Here is a 22,019-nt window from a genome sequence, read left to right as displayed (position 1 = left end):
ATGTTTGAATTAACTAGAGCTGTCTCCATAGGAAGACATATGCCCCCGAAAAACGCTTTTTCGAAACCTTACGCAGATTTTGAAACCTAAACTCCGACTCTTAATTCAAGGTCAAAGAGGGAAAAATGTATGTGCGTATAGAAAGGCCGTGTCCATATACACATGAATACCAAATATGAAGGTTACATCTGAAGCGACATAGAAGTTATGAGCATTTTTCGAAACCTAAACGCAAAAGTGTGACGGACGGACAGACAGACAGACAGACGGAAATGTGATCACTATATGCCCACCTTTGACGGCATAAAAATTGTTAGAAATATTTATTGCTATGAAAGAAAATTTCAGTGCAACTTTGTTTTCCCAATAACCAAGTGTAAGGATAACAATAGTGAGTGACTGTTGAGTACCCGACTGGACAAGGCAGAGTTAGGTGCCCTTACCTGCTTGCCTATCTCCAAATCCTTCATCTTGCCTGTAAACTGTTTGTCAATCACAAGGTCAGGGTACTCCAACACCTGGAATTTTAAATAAAAAACACATTACAAATACAACATGAGACATTTACTGATGTTAACATGATTGTGATCCTAATTAATAGTTTTAGATGTATGTTTTTGTATTTGAATTACGAATTAACGACGTACACATCTCACAAAATATAGCAAACATAAAGCACATTACAACAAACTTCTTGTAATTAAATAAACAATTAAAATGCATTTTAAGCACCTCAAAACATAGGCCAAAGGGACTTTTATGACATAAGAGCTGCTTAATGCAAAAATAGGTCTGATGACATATGCAGCCATAGTAGCTGGAGACTAGCCTGCGCAATATGGTTTACTGTATAATTACGGCTACCATATCTGCTATACGGCTACCGTATCTGCTATACGGCTACCGTATATGCTATACGGCTACCGTATCTGCTATACGGCTACCGTATCTGCTATACGGCTACCGTATCTGCTATACGGCTACCGTATCTGCTATACGGCTACCATATCTGCTATACGGCTACCATATCTGCTAAATGGCTACCATATCTGCTATATGGCTACCATATCTGCTATATGGCTACCATATCTGCTATAGGGCTACCATATCTGCTATACGGCTACCATATCTGCTATACGGCTACCGTATCTGCTATAGTCACTCAAGGTTTTATGGTCACAATAACAGAGAGTGTTGCTCCTTACCAGACAGCAAGGATGGAGCTTCACTAGCCCCATATGACGTAAGACCATTTTTCCCATGATGTTAGTCATAATGTACAATTTCCAAACTAGGAAGTTCAAACAGCATAACAGGAGAAAACCAATACACCCACCATCAAAGGCTGAAGGAGCTTTTTATCTGGTTTCTTGTCCTTGCACACTGACTCCAGTTGGTAAATGTACATCCTACCAACATCATCTCCCACACACAACATCCCTGAAACATAAAAGGCATAGGATGTTGGAGTAAAGCTGGATATAAATACATGAACAGTAAAAGGAAATAGTCTGTTGAGTTAAAATGTCTATATCATTGCATTTGGGATGCAATATATTGTATGATTCTGTTATATCAAGAGTCATCTGATTGCAATCGCTTTGTTAACATTAAGAACGCCGCTTTCGGGATGAAGTAACACGCATACGCTCTGAGTATTTTGTTTTACGTGTATTACCACACTTGAAAATAAATACAGACAGGACCAAAATGATAAAAAAATAATAATTACCTTTCAAAATCTTACTTAAACTGAAAAAATCCAAATGTATCCCTAATATATTAATTTTGTTTCGGTCCTCTTCATTTAACTTCCACATAAATTGCAAAGTGAGGCAGACAGGGCCCTCAATCCATTTTAGGGGAAGCGGGTTTGCTACCCTCATGAGGGGGAATTTTTCGCGGCGTTTCCCTTTTTGGGGGATTTTTTCTCATTATTACATTTGTACATGTTTGCACTATATTCATTTCTTTTTTCATAATTAAGTTTGTTTCACAAGATTAAATTGAAATAGAATTTAGATATAATAATGATGAGACACACCTTAAAAAAAAAATAATCATAGATTGAGGGCCCTGGCAGACAACTGAGCTAGTGTTAACACAACACTTTCATATATTTGATTTATTTTTAAGACAAGTCTTTTACTTTGTTCTAGATTCTCAGAAAATGTTGCATGGAACAATCTGTGCAAAATATATTTTGACATGGATCTAACAGGAATAAAAAAATCTTTGAGGGTAAATTGTTTGCTGATGTATTGTTTGCAATAATATAGAAATTCTTTTACTTGTTTCCTTAATCGCTGGATACACTTATCAGAGGATATCTGTTTAAATTCTTTATTTTAAATGTCTATCAAAAAAGGTCCATAATAAACAGAGGTAATCAATTTTGTTAACAATTTAAATTTTACATATTATTGAAAGCTACAATTTTTTCTATTTAAAAAATGTCTAGCGAAAAATGCACCATAATCTACACAAGTAAACAATTTACTTGACAATTTTTATCTTAGCATATTTATTTTTGCTACATTGTGTCAAAAGTACTGGGTTAGTAGAGACACCCTCAAGACTGATATCTATAAAGAATCAGCTCTTTGTGTCCTTATCAAGATTTTGTGAAGGCTCAAGATTATGGGTCAAACCACTAAATGATAAATAACAAGGCCGACACCACTACACAAAGGAGACAGCTCTACGTAGGTATGCTCACCTCTGTTAGCGCTCAGGTAGAGGTAATCTACTTCAATCTTTCGGTATTGCAGAAACGCTAGCGGCTCAACTATCACTTGCCGACATTTGGAATGGGAAATCTTTCCCACGTGGCTCCCCAAGTCCCATAAATACAGCGTTAAGTGGCCTACACATTTGCTGGCTGACATGACAGGCAAAAAATAAAATAAAATAGATTAGAATATGTTTGGGGAAAAACTATTTTAAAAGCTTGACGTCATTTACTTTGACAACCATTTCTATTCAATACAATTTAGTTTAAAACTATTTCTTATTTGAAACTAAGATAATTTATAAGAGTAGAAAAACATTGTTTTAATATCAAAAGCAACACAACCAACAAAACATAATTATGTTTATGAAACGTATATGACGATAAAATAATTATACATTAAACTTAATAATGTGGAAGCCGTTCCATTAAAGATCATATAACGATAACATACATTTAACTTAATTATGTGGAAGCCGTTACATTTATAAATAATATTACTATAAAATATAAATATAACAAGAATATTGCCAAGAAATATATGTCCCCTACCGGCTCAACCATTGTCAGAATTTTTTATTATATTTGTTGCCATAGCAACCAGAATTTTTTACATAGGAACAAAATGAAATGACGTGCGTAATGTCCATATTGCAATCTATCCATGTTTCAAGTTTAATGAAAAAATATGAAGAACTTTTAAAGTTATCGCAGGATCCAGAAAACCACCATTTTCAGCAGTATTTCTAGTCTATTTGTTGCCATAGCAACCAGAATTTTTGACATATAAACAAATGAAATGACATGCATAATGTCCATATTGCCATCTATCCATGTTTCAAGTTTCATGAAAAATATGAAGAACTTTTAAAGTAATCGCAGGATCCAGCAAAGTGTGACAGACTCACAGACAGACGCATAGAGCGCAAACCATCCGGTGAAACCAGTAGGGGACAATAAACATAAGTACTTGGTAAGTGTGTGTTTTTACCTTCATTGTATGCTTCTAATACCATATATACTATTATTCCACTTTATAAAAATCTTCCAGGTTTAAAAATTAAAACAAGAGATGTGTTTGTCAGAAATACAATGCCCCTTAACGCGCCGCTTTGAATTTTTTTTTTTTACCTTTGATCTTTGACCTTGACCTTTCACCACTCAAAATGTGCAGCTCCATGAGATACACATGCATGCATCATTCAATCCGGAGGCATAAAATAAATAAGAAACCGTCGGAGACGTGTGATGCTCCACAAAGTTTTTTTGTCACAATATTGCACTATATATTCAGATAAAAGGAAACATCTTGAGGGCACAGTAGTTGGGGGGACAAGAATATTTTTATATAAAATTTCAAAGGGCCATAACTCTGTGAAAAATCATCCGACCACAAACTGCTGATAATATGCACATCTCCTCTTGGTAGTGAAGCTTCCCATAAAATTTCATTGAATTCCGGTCATTAGTTGCTGAGAAATAGCCGGGACAAGAATTGCACTATATGTACAGTTAATGGAAAATTTCAAAGGGCCATAACTCTGTGACAAATCATCCGACCACAAACCACTGATAATATGCACATCTCCTCTTGGTAGTGAAGCTTCCCATAAAGTTTCATTGAATTCCGGTCATTAGTTGCTGAGAAATAGCCCTGACAAAAATTGTGCAAGGACGGACACATGGGCGGACGGACGGACAGACGAAGCGGCGACTATATACTCCCCCCAAAATTTTTTGGGGGGGCATAATAAGTTCCAATTTTGTCCACTTACTCACCTACACAGCTGTTAGGAAGTGCAACGAGGCCATCCACCGTCGGCCCATTGTTATCTTCCTCTCCCTGTTTTGGATGGACAAACTCATAGTGTGCAGGCCTTAAAATGAAACAGAAATCATTGTGCAACCTTTTACATGAAATTAAAATATAAATAAAAAAACTCCAGTACATGAATAAGTTAAGTTGTTCCTTGTCTTTTCTTTTCTACATGAAACCTTGTTTTCAAAGTTTTGGATATTATTTTAATTTAAATAAATGTTCAGTCCCAAGCAATGTCTGCTTATTATCCTAACTAAAAACAAAATGCAAAGCTATAAACTACAACCAAACAATTACCTTGAACTTGACCCAACTGATCTCATATGTACTCAAATACTAGGCATACATGTAGCTACTTACACACACAATATAAAAAGCAGCTGCATCCCAAGCAAAGATATTGAGCGAGACAATTTTTTATAAACAATGACCTTGATCTTTATATAACTAAGCCTAAATGGAAATCCGAAGATAAGAATACATGGCAGCTACTTGCACAAAAATTTCACCTAAATATCTTGTTCCGAACTCAAGTTTTATGCAGAAACTTTAAACATTTTGAGAAATAGTGCCATTGACCTCATCCAACTTGCCCGTATGATATCCCTAGCATTGTGATCATGTTAGCTTCATCTTCATCCAAGCTAAAGTTTTTCTATTTTCAATCACAGTACACATGACCCCACAAGTCGCAAATAAGCCCCCCAAGCTAGGTCTTGATGTAAATCCCAAATTTCATCAAGATTATATAGAGCAAACTTACGTTATGGGCCAAAAACGTAATGTTTGTAAAACCAACCTGCCAGTCATAGTTGACTTGAAAATATTTCATCTAATTTGCAAAGTGATGGTGGGGATAGATTGGCTGCTTTATAATTTATACTGGGCAAATACCATACTATATTTAAATGTAAAATTTGGTTAAAGCATAAAAAGAAAACATATTACAAGAGTTCCGCGGTCGGAGATGACCGCATTGAAGCCGGATTTTTTATTTAAATGACAGGAAAGTACCTTTCGTGTTTTTGTCAATGCAATACTTAAATTACTGAAATATTGTTCAAAGGTCAAAATGAAATGTAAGTACTTTTCAAGGCATGAGAAAACCTTGTGTTATGTTTTGAATGCATGCATATACATGAACAACAATAACATTTAAGGTCACAAATATGAACTTGAATTGACAATTAGGAAAGTTTGATCTCAATTTTTTTATTTTTTAACATTTTTACATTCAAGGTCACGGTGACCTTGACCTTAAAATGACCAGTGGTCATCTACTAGTTCTGGCCAACCTTCATATCAAGTTTGAAGACTCTAGGTCTAAGCATACCAAAGTATTAACAACTTTAACATATTTACATCCAAGGTCACAGTGACCTCGACCTTCAAATGAATGACCTTGAAATGACCAGTGGTCATCTAAGTGTGCTTGCAAACCTTTACGTCAAGTTTGAGATTCTAGGTCCAAGCATACCAAAGTTATAACAATTTTAACATTTTAACATTGAAGGTCACAGTGACCTTGACCTTCAAATGAATGACATTGAAATGAGCAGTGGTGATCTTCTAGTACTGGCCAACCTTTATGTCAAGTTTGAAGACTCTAGGTACAAGCATACCAAAGTTATAACATGGAATAAGAACTTTAACATTTTTACCTACCAAAGTTATAAGAACTTTAACATTTTTACATTCAAGGTCACAGTGACCTTGACCTTAGAATGAATGACCTTGAAATGACCAGTGGTCATCTAAGTGTGCTTGCAAACCTTCATGTCAAGTTTGAAGACTCTATGTCCAAGCATACCAAAGTTATAACAATTTTAACATTTTAACATTTAAGGTCACAGTGACCTTGACCTTCAAATGAATGACATTGAAATGACCAGTGGTCATCTTCTAGTACTGGCCAATCTTTATTTCAAGTTTGAAGACTCTAGGTACAAGCATACCAAAGTTATAACATGAAATAAGAACTTTAACATTTTTACATTCAAGGTCACAGTGACCTTGACCTTCAAATGAATGACCTTGAAATGTCCAGTGGTTACTTACTAGTTCTGGCCAACCTTCATGTCAAGTTTCAAGACTCTAGGTCCAAGCATACCAAAGTTATAACAACTTTAACATTTTTACATTCAAGGTCACAGTGACCTTGACCTTCAAATGAATGACCTTGAAATGTCCAGTGGTTACTTACTAGTTCTGGCCAACCTTCATGTCAAGTTTCAAGACTCTAGGTCCAAGCATACCAAAGTTATAACAACTTTAACATTTTTATATTGAAGGTCACAGTGACCTTCACCTTCAAATGAATGACCTTGAAATGACCAGTGGTCATCTGTTAATCCTGGCCAACCTTCATGTCAAGTTTGAAGACTCTAGGTCCAAGCATACCAAAGTTATACCATGAAATAAGAACTTTAACATTTTTACATTCAAGGTCACAGTGACCTTGACCTTCAAATGAATGACCTTGAAATGACCAGTGGTTACTAACTAGTTATGGCCAACCTTCATGTCAAGTTTCAAGACTCTAGGTCCAAGCATACCAAAGTTATAACAACTTTAACATTTTTTATATTGAAGGTCACAGTGACCTTGACCTTCAAATGAATGACCTTGAAATGACCAGTGGTCATCTGTTAATCCTGGCCAACCTTCATGTCAAGTTTGAAGACTCTAGGTCCAAGCATACCAAAGTTATACCATGAAATAAGAACTTTAACATTTTCGAGCACGCCGCCACCCCGCCCGCCCGCCCGCCCGCCCCCCCCGCCCGCCCGACAACATCAATCTATAAGCCGAGATTTTTTCGAAAAAAATCCGGCTAACTAGTACACTAAATATTACTATTAATACATCAAGATAACTTAAGTGCTTCACAAACTATTTTTTGTTTATTGCAAATATTTTATGACACAGTTATCAAAAACATGTAAATGAAAGTAAACATAGAATTTTAACAAGAGCACCGCATAATGGGTGCCACGCTCAGCTGCGGGTGCAGTTTTGAATAGATGAAAGCTTGTCCGATGTTGTTTTTTTTAGAGGTCACAGTGACCTTGACATTTGACCTAGTGACCCAAAAATGGGTGTGTCATGTAGAACTCATCAAGGTGCAGCTACATATGAAATTTCAAAGTTGTAGGTTGAAGCACTTTGATTTTAGAGCCAATGTTCAAAACCTTGACAAAATGTTAAGGTTTTAGCACGACGCGGACAGCGGACGACACGACATGACACGATGAGCTGGCTATGACAATACCTCGGGTTTTCTCCGAAAACAGCCGAGCTAAGAAGTACTAACATTTTTACATTCGAGAATAGTGTAACTCACTGATGTGTGTTTTTTTCCTCTTTAATTTTGTCAATGCTCCAAGCAAAGCACGAAGTCTCACAGCCGACTAGCAGCACGTTCAGCATGGGCTCAATCATCAGAGATATAGCATCCGTTTTGTTGAGACTAAGAACTGCACAGCGACTGGAAGTGAAGGTATAAAGAACTAGAAATGGTGCGGCAGAGGCCGACGCGTATCCCCACACCTCATAGATGTTATATTAAAAGGCAATTTTGGGTGGGCAAGGCCAAGTTGGTGGGGCCCTGGGGTGGGTAATGTGGACATGGATGGTCGAGATAGACCTTGTTGTCATAAGGGATGTTCAGTATTAATTTGAAGTCAGTTGGTGAATAAATGAAGAATTTATGTTAAAACAAAATTTTGGGTGGGCTTGGTTGTCCACTATCTCCTCCTACACTATTAGTCCTATAACCTTGAAACTTACACACATGGTAGCCATGAGCATATGTGCGATGGTGCACTATATGAAATTTTGATCTGACCCCTGGGTCAAAAGTTATTATCATGTGCCTTGCGTGTTGTTAGTAAAATGATTTTTTTTTACCCATTTTAAAGTTGTGGTTGGGCGTGGTTCTCCACTATCTCTCCCTACACTATTAGCACTAGAACCTTGAATTTTACACACATGGTAGCTATGAGCATATGCCTGTCGGTGCACTATTGGGAATTTAGATCTGACCCCTTGGTCAAAAGTTATTATCTTGTGCGTCGCATGTTGTTAGTAAAAATAGTTTTTTTTTAAACCCATTTTACCCATTTATTTACCCATAACTTTTGACCAAGGGGTCGAATCAAAATTCCGTCACTGTCACCGTCGCACATATGCTCATAGCTACCATGTGTGTAAGTTTCAAGGTTCTAGTGCTAACAGTGTAGGAGGAGATAGTGGCCGAACACTTTTTACAGAAAGCGGAGACCAATAGAATAACCCATGCTTTTAAAAGCGTGGGATAATAATACAGAATCCATGATTCCATGAAGCAATAATTGCTTACTAGATATTACAGGCAAACTTTACAAGCTGGACTTCATTAATTTCCTCTATTTTACTAAGCAATCTCTAAATACACACAAGGGCATTATTCTGCAACAGGGCAGCTACATTCACTATTACACTTTTACTCAGCACACACCATAGGATGACTTATGCCCCCTAATAACGCTTGATAGAACTTAACAGCTATTTTCGAAACCTAAACGCCCATTTCGAAACCTAAACGCTGACCCTAAGTTCAAGGTCACAGGGCTCAAAATTTGTGTGAGTATGGAAAGGCCTTGTCCATATACATATGCATGCCAAATATGAAATTGCTATCTGAAGCGACATAGAAGTTATGAGCATTTTTTGAAACCTAAACGCAAAGTGTGACTGACAGACGGACGGACGGACAGTCCGATCACTATATGCCCTCCTTCGGGGGCATAAAATCTGTGTGCACATGTTAATTACAAGCCTATAAACACTCAAAATCAATAAATATTTCATACAATCTTTCGAAAAATAAAGTGACCAAAAACAAGAAATGTGTCCACAGGACACGGATGCCCCCAACTGTAACTTTGTCACTACATAAAAGTATAACTGTGTAAACGCTTGATAGAAGTTATTAGCTTTTTTTCAAATCCTAAACGCAGATTTCGAACCTAAACACGGACCCTAAGTTCAAGGTCAAGGTCACAGGGGTCAAAATTTGTGTGCGTATGGAAAGACCTTGTCCATATACACATGCATGCCAAATATGAAATTTCTATCAGAAGCGACATAGAAGTTATGAGCATTTTTCGAAATCTAAACGCAAAGTGTGAAGGACAGACGGACGGACAGACAAACGGACAGTCCGATCACTATATTCCCTCCTTTGGGGCATAAAAATGTCTTAGAATATCAAAATAAATCAGAAAGCCACATAAACTAGTGAGCGGACAACATGCTTAATCCTTGAAATGCACTAAGTGACCCCGTGACCTAGTTTTTGACCCGGCATGACCCATATTCGAACTTGACCTAGATATTGTCTTGATACAACTTCTTACCAAGTTTAGTAAAGATCAGATGAAAACTACTTCAATCAGAGAGCGGACACCATGCTAAATCCTTGAAATGCACTAAGTGACCCAGTGACCTAGTTTTTGACACGGCATGACCCATATTCGAACTTGACCTAGATAATGTCTTGATACAACTTCTGACCAAGTTTAGTAACGATCAGATGAAAACTACTTCAATTAAAGAGCGGACACCATGCTAAATCCTTGAAATGCACTAAGTGACCCCGTGACCTAGTTTTTGACCCGGCATGACCCATATTCGAACTTGACCTAGATATTGTCTGGATACAACTTCTGACCAAGTTTGGTAAAGATTGGATGAAAACTATTTGAATTAGAGAGCGGACACGAAGTGTGACCGACCGACCGACCAACCGACCGACGGACAGTGCGAAAACTATATACCCCCTTTTCTTCGAAATGGGGGCATCAATGTTCCTTATAGCAATAGCCAAAATTTCAATGCTAGATGTGGTCTGGTAACATAGATTTAACAAGATAAAAAAAATGCCCTTTTGTGTGGGACAATACTGTAAAACCATTAAATTTCATGTGGTACGAATTTTCGTGGATTTCGTTGGTCCGCTGAACCAGGAATTCAAGTACCAACGATTATTTATACATTTGTAATCCGAAATTGGTCGTTTCCTAATGTCAACGGGGCAATCATGCTATAGTAGGAGGACGTGTCTGAACTGTTCCTGTTTTCAACCATTTTGAAAGAGACATTGTTTGATTGAGCTATGCTAGGTAATACAATACAGTGCTTTCCACAGGATTTTTGTCAGGCGCCCCGGGGCTGCTAGGTGTGGTTAGGGAGGGGTGTCCCCTCCCAACGTTGATTTTTTTTTAATTTAACGTGTCAATTCATGTTCTGTGGTGCGTTATAACTCAAAGAAAACAGCGTCAAAAGACGTCATTTGGTGAGCTATGACTCTTAAAAAAATCCCCCAGTCATTTAAAAATATTTATTTTTTTATATTGTTTAATTGTTTTAAAACTTTCCCGCACAGATAGGTAATCCCGACTCCCCCAATTCATCTGTTTCAACCCAACTCTATTACTATATACTTACTTCTTTTCAAGTTTCTATTTATTACCCGATAATCCCGTTTATTCCATTTTTATAAATCACTTTCTGGTAAATATTTAGTGATTATTTATAGATTTAATGAAATATTGCCTCTGAACATGCGTCAATCCCCTGACCTGTTGTGTGCTTGTTAAAACGCTCAATACACGCACGTTTTTGTATGCAAATGACGCGACGTTGTACATGCTGCATAATTTTTGCGCTCTTTTTAATTGAGAAAAAGATTCAAAACACAATAAATTTGCACTGCTTATTTGAAGCAAAACTATTTAACGTTGCGGTAACATGTACATTCGAAGTGTGTTTCGGATTAAAAACGCGTTAACATCGACTTCAGGGAATGGGTTTCGGATTACAAATTTAATTATTACCATTTGAGATTTCAACCAATATAAACCGTTGCGTTATAAATTCAACGATAATTTGTTTAAACACTTGACGAGTCGAATAAATGTTTTGACGGAATTATGCATGAAATTCACGTTGTCAGGGCCCTCAATCCATTTTAAGGGAAGCGGGTCACTACCCATAGCAGGGGGAATTTTCGCGGCGTTTTCCCTTTTTGGGGGATTTTTTACTTACTATCTAATTATTACATTTGTACATGTTTGAACTATATTCATTGCTTATTTCATAATTTAGTATGTTTGACAAGATTAAATTAAAATAGAATTGAAATATAATAATCATGAGACATCTGATTATTTTGATTACACTTTTTGTTTAGGGGGAATTTTGCCCCCAAAAAGGGGAAAAAAGTATACTTTTCGGGGGGGGGGGGGGGGGGGGGGGGGGGGGGGGGGGGGGGGCGTAACCGATTGGACGAGGAACTTCACAGTTTGACGACTGGAAAGTTACCAGATACATCCTTGTCAGCATTTAAATGACTGTGTAATGTGGCTAATATAATCGATACGCGCGTCATGCAGTGGATTATCCATTACCCCATGTGGTGTTTATGGCGATTACTTGTGAATGTAGGTACCGAGTTCTCTTTTAAAACAGGGAATATTGATACACTGATAGACAAACCTTGATTTGTTTGGACAATCTCCACTTTCATTTACTGAAAAATACACTGATCGGAAAATTTCAAGCGCCCCGGGGACTCAGATTTCGAAATTCAAGCGCCCCGGCGAGGGATCGTTCAATGGCCTTTGGAAAGCCCTGCAATATGTTGTTTTCTTGATAAGTGTTTGGGTAATAATACTTTTAAAACAAACTATGTATTTAATCTGTACGCTAATGATTGTTCTCTTCTAGGTGATGCGTGAAATTAACAGTTTGCAGATTTATCACATATGTCAATTAGTGCCAATTAAAGTTAAAAGAGACATAACGGTTTTCACACGTATATTTTGGGGACCTTATTTCTCAATTGTTACTACTAGGGGATCTCGATTGCACTGAGAATTGCAAATATTGTCAAAACAACATTTATGGCAATTAGCGAGCGGGGACAAACAAGTGCGCCGCTTTATCCCTCTAATTGACAATACTCGGCAACACTTTCATGCTTCATTGCAAATTAACCTCAAGTCTTGCTGTCAACACAGATTAGCAGATTATGCTTCATTATTACTCTTGTTGTTTTAATAAAAGTTCAATTGTTATGACGGTCAGTCTTCTCCAAAAATTTGGAATCCACGAAATTACGTGTCAACGAATTAGTTGTTTTTTTATTAAACCACGAAATTTCATACCGACGAATTTCTATACGTTTACAGTATATTCAACACATGTTCATATACCGTTTTAGTGTTTGTGTGTCATATGATAAGATATTGTTGCAGAAAAATTAAAATTAAATATATTGTGGCACAAAAAATAACAAGAGTTCCGCGGTCGGAGATGACCGCATTGAAGCCGGATTTTTGATTTAAATGACAGGAAAGTACCTTTCGTGTTTTTGTCAATGCAATACTTAAATTACTGAAATATTGTTCAAAGGTCAAAATGAAATGTAAGTACTTTTCAAGGCATGAGCAAACCTTGTGTTATGTTTTGAATGCATGCATATACATGAACAACAATAACATTTAAGGTCACAAATATGAACTTGAATTGACAATTAGGAAAGTTTGATCTCAATTTTTTTATTAGCAAATTAGTAACATATTGTTTGAAGTTTCCATCAATTTCATTATCAAATGTAAGAAAATAAACTTAGATGAAATAATACTATTTATTGTTTTGCTTTCACATACCTACACAGAAATCCAGACATTTTTACATTCAAGGTCACAGTGACCTTGACCTTAGAATGAATGACCTTGAAATGACCAGTGGTCATCTAAGTGTGCTTGCAAACCTTCATGTCAAGTTTGAAGACTCTATGTCCAAGCATACCAAAGTTATAACAATTTTAACATTTTAACATTTAAGGTCACAGTGACCTTGACCTTCAAATGAATGACATTGAAATGACCAGTGGTCATCTTCTAGTACTGGCCAATCTTTATTTCAAGTTTGAAGACTAGGTACAAGCATACCAAAGTTATAACATGAAATAAGAACTTTAACATTTTTACATTCAAGGTCACAGTGACCTTGACCTTCAAATGAATGACCTTGAAATGTCCAGTGGTTACTTACTAGTTCTGGCCAACCTTCATGTCAAGTTTCAAGACTCTAGGTCCAAGCATACCAAAGTTATAACAACTTTAACATTTTTACATTCAAGGTCACAGTGACCTTGACCTTCAAATGAATGACCTTGAAATGTCCAGTGGTTACTTACTAGTTCTGGCCAACCTTCATGTCAAGTTTCAAGACTCTAGGTCCAAGCATACCAAAGTTATAACAACTTTAACATTTTTATATTGAAGGTCACAGTGACCTTCACCTTCAAATGAATGACCTTGAAATGACCAGTGGTCATCTGTTAATCCTGGCCAACCTTCATGTCAAGTTTGAAGACTCTAGGTCCAAGCATACCAAAGTTATACCATGAAATAAGAACTTTAACATTTTTACATTCAAGGTCACAGTGACCTTGACCTTCAAATGAATGACCTTGAAATGACCAGTGGTTACTAACTAGTTATGGCCAACCTTCATGTCAAGTTTCAAGACTCTAGGTCCAAGCATACCAAAGTTATAACAACTTTAACATTTTTTATATTGAAGGTCACAGTGACCTTGACCTTCAAATGAATGACCTTGAAATGACCAGTGGTCATCTGTTAATCCTGGCCAACCTTCATGTCAAGTTTGAAGACTCTAGGTCCAAGCATACCAAAGTTATACCATGAAATAAGAACTTTAACATTTTCGAGCACGCCGCCACCCCGCCCGCCCGCCCGCCCCCCCGACAACATCAATCTATAAGCCGAGATTTTTTCGAAAAAAATCCAGCTAAAAACGATCATTTTGTATCTCGTTAAATCTTTGTTACCATACCACATCTAGCGTTGAAATTTTGGCTATTGCTATGAAGAACACTGATTTCTTTATGGGTTAACTTTATTTTATGGAATATTTTGGGAAATATTCGTTGATTTTGAACATTTTTGTTGCCTAAAGTAATTTAAACAAGGGCTGTTTGTAAAACATGCATGCCCCCCATATGGGCTGTCAGTTGTAGTGGCAGCCATTGTGTGAATACGTTTTTTGTCACTGTGACCTTGACCTTTGACCTAGTGACCTGAAAATCAATAGGGGTCATCTGCCAGTCATGATCAATGTACCCATTAAGTTTCATGATCCTAGGCCTACTTATTCTCGAGTTATCATCAGGAAACCATTTTACTGTTGCGAGTCACTGTGACCTTGACCTTTGACCTAGTGACCTGAAAATCTATAGGGGTCATCTGCCAGACATGATCAATGTACCTATGAAAATTCATGATCCTAGGCTTAGCATTCTTGAGTTATCATCCGGAAACCATTTTACTATTTCGGGTCACTGTGACCTTGACCTTTGACCTAGTGACCTGAAAATCAATTGGGGTCATCTGCCAGTCATGATTAATGTACTTATGAAGTTTCATGATCCTAGGCCAAATCATTCTTGAGTTATTATCCGGAAACCATTTTACTATTTCGAGTCACTGTGACCTTGACCTTTGACCTAGTGACCTGAAAATCAATAGGGGTCATCAGCCAGTTATGATCAATGTACCTATGAAGTTTCATGATCATAGGCCTAAGGGTTCTTCAGTTATCATCCGGAAACCATCTGGTGGACTGACTGATGGATGGATGGACCGACCGACCGACAAGTGCAAAACAATATACCCCCTCTTCTTCGAAGGGGGGCATAAAAACTATTTATGATTGTACATGTATTTTACTTTTGTGGCAGCAGTTTTACGAAAAAAAACTAATATCTTCAAATTGTTTAGTAATGATGCCCATTTTACTATTTTCGGAGAAGAAAACTTAAAAATAATATTAATTTGGTAAGAAATGCTCATTAAAGATCGAGTCCATTACCTTTATTGTCTTGATCATAAGTCTTTAACAACTAAGGATATAAGAAAGTTTTAAAGGAACAGTCTTGCCATATTATCACAATTTACAGCATGATTACCTCCACCTAATGGAAAAATCCTTGAAATTTGGTGTGCAAATCTGCCACATGATGATTTTGTTATCGCGGGAGCCACTGAACAAGATTTCAGGTCTACTCGGATGGAAGACGAGGGAGGAGATGTACCCACGGTGACCACTGAGACATCCAAACATCACCAGCTGGGTTGGGTGAATCAACTTGATTTGCCTATCTTCCCCTGTGATATGAATGAAGGCTTCCTTTACATGTTTAAAAACTGATAATAAGGGGCCATGATGGTCCTTCAGTACTCACCTGAGTTCATAGACACCAATTGAAATTTCATAAAGACTTCATCATAAATGTGGCCCTAGAGAGGCAAATAAACATTTAACGTCAGTTTTCCACAAAAACAAGAGATGTGTTTGTCAGAAACACAATGACCTCTAATGCACCGCTTTGATTTTTGTTTTAAACCTTTGACCTTGAAGGATGAACTTGACCTTTCACCACTCAAAATGTGCAGCTCCATGAGATACACATGCATGCCAAATATCAAGCTGTTATCTTAAATATTGAAAAAAGTTATGACCAAGTTTAAGTTTTGAGACAGACACACAAACACACATCTGCACATTCAATGACAGACAGACAGGCCAAAAACAATATACCCCTCATCATTCGATCCAGAGTCATTGCAAACCTTAACAATAGTTGTAAAACACAATAACCAAATGAAACCATAAATGCAATAACGACCAATTACCCGCCACAGCCAGGATATTTGCATCCTCCTTTAGGTTCTCCCCATCAGCCTTCAGTGTGGTCCAGGCAAGTGCATAGAACGACTGTAACAGAGAACATGGATTCAGAAACCCAGAGTCTCCAGAAATATGGCAATAATTAGAGCTGGTCTCTGGGCTTTGCAGTGTGGGTACAGTGCTTTGCAGTGTGGGTACAGTGCTTTGCAGCGTGGGTACAGTGCTTTGCAGCGTGGGTACAGTGCTTTGCAGCGTGGGTACAGTGCTTTGCAGCGTGGGTACAGTGCTTTGCAGTGTGGGTATAGTGCTTTGCAGCGTGGGTACAGTGCTTTCCAGCGTGGGTACAGTGCTTTCCAGCGTGGGTACACTGCTTTGCAGTGTGGGTAGTGTGCTGCAGTGTGGGTACAGTGCTTTGCAAAGTGGGTACAGTGCTTTGTAGCATGAGTAGTGCTTCGCAGCGTGGGTACAGTGTGCTGCACTGTGGGAACAGTGCTTTGCCGTGTGGGTACAGTGCTTTGCAGCGTGGGTACAGTGGTTTGCAGTGTGGGTACAGTGCTTTACAGTGTGGGTACAGTGCTTTGCAGTGTGGGTACAATGCTTTGCAGTGTGGGTACAGTGTTTTGAAGTGTGGGTACAGTGCTTTGCGGTGTGGGTACAGTGCTTTGCAGTGTGGGTACAGTGTTTTGCAGTGTGGGTACAGTGCTTTTAAGTGTGGGTACAGTGCTTTACAAAAAAACTAACAATCTAGTGTTGATATAATATATATAGGATCGAGTTGTCATATCATACCATATTTTATTAAACGAGTTCAGGAATTTTGTTAGTAAGCGAGCCTTCGGCGAGCTTACTAACGAATTTCCTGGACAAGTTTAATAAGATATGGTATGATATGACAACAAGTGTCAGATCTTTTTTATCACATGCTTTTAAATGAGCAAATTAAATAAACATTTACGCAAACATAATGATAAATCCCGAATGTTGTTTTTATTTCGTGATGTCACTTGACATTGCAACGTTATTTCAGCAAAATAACAAAAAGCGATTGGTCAATAAACAAAAACTAAGCCAATGAAAACTCTTAAAAACGTTGTATTACACATGTGTAATCAGTGCTCCAGATTACATGCGTAAAGGCGTAAAGACAAATTAAATTTCTTGAATAACGATTTAGATTTAAAATCTTTGCGTAAAGTTACGCATTGAAAAAATAAAACACGAATTCGAAATTTTCGAGCGTGCGTAAAACTTCCAGTAGCAAATTATAGACTATACGGTAAACATTTCATCCCGGTTCTGACTCGTCTAGGCGCTCAATTAAAACTACAGCTTTAAGTCAACGTAACTCAAGCGTTTGCTGTGAGGAAGAGCCACACCTAAGAACGGTCCAAAGGCCAAACGGTCTCGATTCTGTTCTCCAAGTATTGCAGGCAAGTCATTACTGTTTATTGTACCTTTTAAATTACACTTATCGTAATTTTTATACAAAAGTAATATACTGTATATCTATTCAAAATGTCATTATATTAAATATAGTTTTTGATATGACTTTAACGGCGACCAAAAGGCCATTATGACCTAAGCCTAAGTGTCTATTTTTAAAATAGGGGGTAAATAAGAATTTGACCAAATTTTTATCTGGAGCTCTGTGTGTAATATAAGAAAATAAGTAATGGTTATATTACATGGGAAACAGGGTATGGCATGTGATAAAATTATATAATTGTGAAGATCAAAACCTATAAACATCATAAACATTAAATGCCTCTTTGTTTACGTTTTCCAACAATATTATGTACACTAAAGTTTTAAAATGGCAGTTTTGATTTATTCGATAACTATCTATTTTTGATGCAGAATTCTAACTAGGCCTATGTTTTGATGCAATAAATATTCAAACCATATTTTTGTATTGAGACTGATTGAAATTGAAGAAAAGATAAACAAGGGCTGTTTGTAAAACATGCATGCCCCCCTATATGGGCTATAAGTTGTAGTAGCAGCCATTGTGTGAATACGTTTTTTGTCAATGTGAACAACCGTGGTGGTGGTGGTGGTGGTGGTGTTGGTGGTGGTGTTGGTGGTGGTGGCGGCGGCAGCGGCGGTGGTGGTGGTGGTTGATAAAATGCATTACAAAAATGCAGTTAGCCTTACATTTGGTAAAATTTAAAAATATTACAAGGGAGGCAAATGCTGTAACAAAAAGAACATGCATAAACGGTAGTTGTTTCCCTTGTTTGAACCATGCTAAATCCTTAAAATGCCAATTTCAAGTAACTGTGACCTTCACCTGTGACCTTGACCTTTGACCTAGTGACCTCAAAATCAATAGGGGTCATCTGCGAGTCATGATCAATGTACCTATGAAGTTTCATGATCCTAGGTCCAAGCGTTCTTGAGTTATCATCTGACAACCACCTGGTAGACGGACCGACCGACAGACCGACCGACATGAGCAAAGCAATATACCCCCTCTTCTTCGAAGGGGGGCATAATAAATAAGACAATTGCTTATAAACCTATGAGTGGCATTATTACTTATCAAACTCTTATATTTAGTGAATTCTTAGGAAATTCATGTAACTTGTGTTTGTCCAAGCTAAATTTATTTAAGTCTTATGTGCCCTTTTTTACCATGACCTTTATGCATGTTCTCACCTCTGACTTGCTGGAATCTTTGTAGCGTTTAATCACCTTTCCAGTCTGACAGTCGATAATGCACACAATTTTCCCTCCACAGCTGGCCAGGATATTGCTTGTCTCACCTTCGAAAAAATAACATTGTCAGCATAGTAGCAACAAACAAAATACATGAACAACAAGAAATGTGTTTGTCAGAAACACAATGTCCCCTTCTGCGCCGCTTTGATTAAGTTTTTTTTTACCTTTGACCTTGAAGGATGACCTTGACCTTTCACCAATCAAAATGTGCAGCTCCATGAGATACACATGCATGCCAAATATGAAGTTGCTATCTTCAATATAGCAAAAGTTATTGCAAATGTTAAAGTTGGCGCAAACAGACAGACAGACCAACAGACAGGGCAAAAACAATATGTCCCCCACTATAGTGGTGGGGGACATAAAAATAGCTTTGATAGGGCTGTACCAATCACATTCTGTGATTTTCAGTTCGAAAGTACAAAATCAGACACGACAGATACAAACTAAAGCTTTGTCACAGACGTGACGTATACCCCCACACTCTGCATTGACACAGAATCATACATGCCATACGTCCCGGATTGTCGGGGATTGTCCCGGAAATGAAGACCGTGTCCTGCAGTCCCGGAAATCTGTCAAGTGTCCGGGATTTTACAAAACCCATATATACATGTACCTTATCTTAATCCGCAGCGTCTCCATGGCAATGCCTACCAAAATAGGTGACTACGCTATGTGTCAAAATCGATCAATTAACAGGGATCCTGTTTTCATATTGATTGTCTCACGTTCGCAGTCAAACCGAAAAGGTGGCATTGTTTAATGTGGTTGTTAATTGGCTTTAATATACTATGTTATAATTTCCCTCTGCGTAAGGGCAAAGGAGTTGTTTACACATCTGAAGTCCAGTTAACATATTTGAGTAAAAAATTAAAAGCTCTGGTTATGTTCGCACGTTTAACCGAAAAAGAAGTTGAGTACAAAAATTAAGCATATGAAATTGTCATCCTCACTAGGTTTATTTCTGTCTTGTTCTAAACCCCCAGTAATTATACAATACAAATAAAAAGTAAATTTAAATTGTCAGCACAATTGTGACTTGCCGCTATTGCACTAGATTTTCATACGCTCTTTTTTCCGACACCATAATTGTATCCCAGAAAATTATACTTTAAACTTAGTTTTTCTTCCTGCAGATGATGTGACATGTACACAATAGCAATTTGGTGCTCTTTTCAAACACGAAAAACACGTGGCTTGAATCTAGTAACTAAAGAAGTAATGTTTAATTTGACATTGATAGATCTAGTGTATTTCGGATTTAGGCTTCCAAACTTAGAAATTTACGATGTGAAAAAATGCGTACCAAAAATGCATATATGTGTATATATATATATATATATATATATATATATATATATATATATATATATATATATATATATATATATTTATATCGCTATATGTATACATGTCCTTGAAAATCGGCAAATGTCCCAGAAAATTGAGCTCAATGTCCCGGAATTGATCTGAAAATTTATGGCATGTATGACAGAATATTTTGCATGCTGTCTTCACTAGACAACACAAACTAATTTATGGCGATTTTTAAGAACTATTATGCAAGTATCATTTATGGCCATTTTGACCTTTGAACTCTTGAATTCTTTCGCATGACACCCCGTCCAATGACTGTGAACACAATTAATGTACAGAGTCATTTTACAATCTCACAATGAATGACATAGTTATGGCCCGGACAAGCTCCTTAATGGCCATTTTTAACTTGAACTCCAAGTGTGACCTTGACCTTGTAGATATTGACATAACACTTTCACATGACACACCGTCCAATGATTGTGAACAAATGAACTGAGTAATTTAAAAATCTCACAATAAATTACATAGTTATGGCCCGGACAAGATAATTTATGGCCATTTGACCTTTGAACTCAAAGTGTGACCTTAACCTTGGAGATATCGACGTAATTCTTGCGCATGACATACCATCCAATGATGGTGAACAAATGTGCCAAATGATTTTTTAAAATCTCACAATGAACAACATAGTTATGGCCCGGACAAGCGCATTTATGGCCATTTTTTACCTTTGAACTCGAAGTGTGACCTTGACCTTGGAGATATCGACGTAATTCTTTCGCATGACAGACCGCCCAATGATGGTGAACAGATGATTTTAAAGTCTCACAATAAATGACAAAGTAATGGCCCATACAAGCATTTGACCTTTGAACTCAAAGTGTGACCTTGACCTTTGAGATATGGACGTACTTTTTTCGCATGACACACCGTCCCATGATGGTGAACAAATGTACCAAGTCATTTTAAAATCTAAACATCAATGAAATAGTTATGGTCTGGACTTTCGGTTAACGCACTAAGTGACCCCGTAACCTAGTTTTGGACCCGGCATGACCCATATTCAAAATTGACATCATCTAGATACAACTTCTGACCAAGTTTGGTGAAGATCGGATGACATTTTTGGGACAGACACAGGGGTTCCGCTGTCGATCGCCATTGGCGCCAAATGGCGCTAATTTTTTTTAAGTGGCTCCAATTTTTTTTAAAGTGGCGAATTTAAAAAAATCGGTAAAATCCTATCCGAAAATGTACTGCGAGTCGAAAAGTACGCGACCGAGCATAAGCGGCCAGCGTTTGTCAGTTGTAAATATTGATTTACGACGATGTAAGCGACCTACAGTGTAGAGTGCACTGAAATCACGGAAGCGTGAAAGTGTTACAGTCGGTGTTTTTACTGCTATTGTCAAGTTTTATTGGGGTTATTATCGGATTAACGGTTCTTTTATTATGTAACACTTAGGACAAACTGGCACAAAGATCAATGGCGATATAACGATATATAAGGCGGTGTTAATTTAAATTGAGATGTTTGTCGTTCAGATGTGTATCATTTTTTTCTCTTTCAGTTAATTAATGTGCATCATATTAGCCAAATGACCAAAATTAATGTAACTGTTAAAAAATTAAATTTAGATGTTTTATTTTCTGAAATGTAAC

At 37.3% G+C, this 22,019-nt stretch overlaps 1 protein-coding gene across 1 annotated transcript in view; it reads right to left on the bottom strand.

The window, feature by feature from the left end:
• Positions 1-22,019, bottom strand: part of LOC127855814 (leucine-rich repeat and WD repeat-containing protein 1-like) — a 48,638-nt gene that overhangs the window by 8,143 nt on the left and 18,476 nt on the right. Inside the window, exons 8-15 of the mRNA XM_052391634.1 lie at positions 18,972-19,078; positions 16,319-16,400; positions 15,592-15,790; positions 7,894-8,037; positions 4,511-4,608; positions 2,720-2,881; positions 1,337-1,440; positions 444-518 (exon numbers count right to left, since the gene is read on the bottom strand). Of these exons, the coding sequence (XP_052247594.1) occupies positions 444-518; positions 1,337-1,440; positions 2,720-2,881; positions 4,511-4,608; positions 7,894-8,037; positions 15,592-15,790; positions 16,319-16,400; positions 18,972-19,078 (971 nt within the window). The remainder of the gene's footprint in view (positions 1-443; positions 519-1,336; positions 1,441-2,719; positions 2,882-4,510; positions 4,609-7,893; positions 8,038-15,591; positions 15,791-16,318; positions 16,401-18,971; positions 19,079-22,019) is intronic.

This window comes from Dreissena polymorpha, chromosome 1 (genome assembly GCF_020536995.1).
Source record: "Dreissena polymorpha isolate Duluth1 chromosome 1, UMN_Dpol_1.0, whole genome shotgun sequence".
In the NCBI taxonomy this organism is placed as follows: Eukaryota; Metazoa; Mollusca; class Bivalvia; order Myida; family Dreissenidae; genus Dreissena; species Dreissena polymorpha.
Note: the sequence above shows the minus strand (reverse complement) of the source record. Positions and strands in the feature narration are given on the sequence as shown.